The sequence below is a fragment of the Mandrillus leucophaeus genome, unplaced genomic scaffold (assembly GCF_000951045.1).
Source record: "Mandrillus leucophaeus isolate KB7577 unplaced genomic scaffold, Mleu.le_1.0 Scaffold212, whole genome shotgun sequence".
NCBI classification, from domain to species: Eukaryota; Metazoa; Chordata; class Mammalia; order Primates; family Cercopithecidae; genus Mandrillus; species Mandrillus leucophaeus.
This window is the reverse complement of record NW_012102166.1, coordinates 1,436,306-1,438,911: the sequence shown is the minus strand read 5'-3', so window position 1 is coordinate 1,438,911 and position 2,606 is coordinate 1,436,306. Positions and strand designations below refer to the sequence as shown.

At 58.3% G+C, this 2,606-nt stretch overlaps 1 protein-coding gene across 1 annotated transcript in view; it reads right to left on the bottom strand.

Annotated features, from left to right (window-relative positions):
• SPNS2 (spinster homolog 2 (Drosophila)) overlaps positions 1-2,602 on the bottom strand; it is a gene marked incomplete at its 5' end in the record, with an annotated part of 39,880 nt that extends 37,278 nt beyond the window's left edge. The window contains one exon of the mRNA XM_011980459.1: positions 2,533-2,602. Coding sequence (XP_011835849.1) covers positions 2,533-2,602 — 70 coding nt within the window. The remainder of the gene's footprint in view (positions 1-2,532) is intronic.
• Positions 2,603-2,606: the final 4 nt, after the last annotated feature.

Here is a 2,606-nt window from a genome sequence, read left to right as displayed (position 1 = left end):
TCCTTTTGGACAAAGCTGGTCTATACTATGAAAAAACAGATTTTAAGGACAGATTTAAAGGAGGACAGTGGGACCTCCCTTCATTCTCTAGTGGGGAACTGACGCCAGGTAGGTGCAAACATTAAAGACTGAGCAATGGAGTGTCTACATCGCCGCCTCTGTCCCAGCCGGGCCAGCCAGCAACAGGTGCACTCCGGCCTGGGATGAGCACTCCCCTGACCCTAGCACATCAAGCCATAGTAGTTACCATAGAGATAATAAATATTCCTAAAAACTGAACTTGGGGAAGTGGAGATGGGGAAATCTACCAGAGAGAGAGGGGCAACCAGGCTTATCCGGAGAGGAAACCTGTGTCTGTTGTGTGCTGGGGGTGGGGTGGTGCGTGAGCTCCCATCCCAGGCCAGGAGAGGGAGGGAGGCACAGCCCAGGCGGGTGTTTGCACAGGGCTTTCCAGGCCTTCCTCCCTAACTGCCCGCCCCACGCCCCTCTTAGCCACCACTCCCCACTTCCTTTTACCAATTCACCACAAATTTCCTATCTCATTCCCCCGTTCTGACAATCTAACTCTGAGACCCGCTTAGAGGTGGGAGCAGATAAGCGCCAGCCCTCCCTGATTCCACCCTCTCTGGCTCTGCCCCTGGCAGAGGCAGTTCCCCTAAGAACGTCAAAGGGGGTGGTCTGGGGCTGGAAAAAAACAAGTTGGAGAGCGCTCCAGTGCCAGAAGTAGTACCATTCATTCTTCAGCTGAGAAGGGGTGGGAAGACCTCCTCCCAGGCAGAGCCTTACTGTTAGATCTAACACTAGCTTTGCCAGTCACTTTCCTGGCCATCTTGGACGGGGGCTGTACAGGGACCTTGGTCCCCCCCATCTATGTACGGAATTTTGAACTGACTACAGGTCCCAGCTATTCTCTGATTTCTCCCCCAAAGCGTGGCACTTACTCTCCCAGGTCCCTGGCGGCATGGTGTATGCGCGACAACAGTTGGCGTTCTTGGGAGGTGCTCAATATTCCTGCTCGCTAGACCAAAGTAAGTATCTCTTTGGGACTGCTCGACCCAGAAACGGATGCCACTGGTACCCACTTCCAACTTCCTCCAGTGGAATGACAGAGAGCCAAGGGGGTTTGAAAGCAGGAATGGGGGGAGGGGGAAGCCTCTGCCCTCCCATCAGAATTCTTCCCTTCCATTTGACACAAAACTCCATTCAACAGAGGGGGAGACTGAGGCCCGGAGAAAGGCACCAGGTGGTGTGTGGTTTATGCCCGGGCTCTCTTCTCTCAACTGCCGCAAAGTTCTCTTTAGAGTCTGTCCAAAATAAATCCTTCCCTCTCTCTTCTCTCTCTCTCCTCTCTCTCTCTCTGTTGTGTGTGTGTTTGGTAGCTCCAGATTTTACTAAGCTATAGTTAGGCAGTTTCTGGGCCAGCATGCCGGGCACACAGTACTGCTCTCCTCCTGCAGGGAGCCCCTACCTATGCCAGTCTGGCCAAAGTCCTTCCCTCTCAAGGCGCCACCATTCCTAACCAGTAGTAGCTCAGTCTAGGGCAAATTCTTACCCCTAGAGCCACCCCTAAGAGCTGGGGAGGGGAGCCAGCAGAAGGAAATTCCAGAACCACGTGCGTCCCCCAAAGGCCCAATGATCAATCAACTCACAAACGAGCAAACAGACCTAAACACACGCTGGGACTGGCCCAAGGTCACACACCAAGCACATTAGGAGCAAATCCGGGGCTAGAACCCAGTTGTTCTATCGATCCCAATCCCGTCCCCAAGGCTGATTCCCAGAGATGCTCCCTGAGGTTGAGGCTCCACGTCTCTAGCTTCACAGGCCTGCGCCCTACCCTACACCCCAAGCACCACAGAGCAGGGGGAGGCGTCTTCAGGCCTCTGTACAGGGCCAGCTGCAAACCGCAGCCTGGGTCCCCAGGCGCCGCGGACCCGCCCCGCCCCTCCCTCCGCTCCCCGCAGCCCGGAGCCTTTGTCAGCCACGCGCTCACACACACAACCGCGCCGCCACGCGCACACACACCCGGTCTCCCTAGCCCACACCCGCAAGGGGCGCGCGCACTCGCCGCACGCACGCAGGGGGGTGGAGGCGGCGGAGAAAGGAAGGAACTGACGGGCCATGGACGGACAGACGGCCTGGGCTGGGGGAAGGGAAGGAGGCCCGGGAACCTGCAGCTGGGGTCGGAGGGGGCGCACAGACAAGGAGGCAGAGAGACGCAGAGGAGACTCTTGGAGAAGAGGACAACGGATGAGCCGTCAAGGGCTGGCGAGGACGCGCGGGCTGCTCCAGGGGTGGGGACTCACCTAACCCTTGGCCCCGGGTGTGTATGAGCGGGGAGCTGGATTGTACCCGTGGAGCACAGAGGCATCCCTTGCCCAGTTGTGCCTGAGCAGAGGGTCCGTAGGGACCTCACGTAGGTCCTGGAGATAGTAGGCCTGGGACCAAAAGCTCTCTGGGGTACCTCCCTCGAGGCGGGTGGTGGGATGGGGTGGGGTCCTGGTCCTCGGGCTGGGTGGGGCCCTCGCTCACCTGCCACGGTGTACCTGTCCAGGTAGTTGAGCACGTTGCCCAAGCTGAGGATAGCGGCGGCTGCCCCCCGCCCG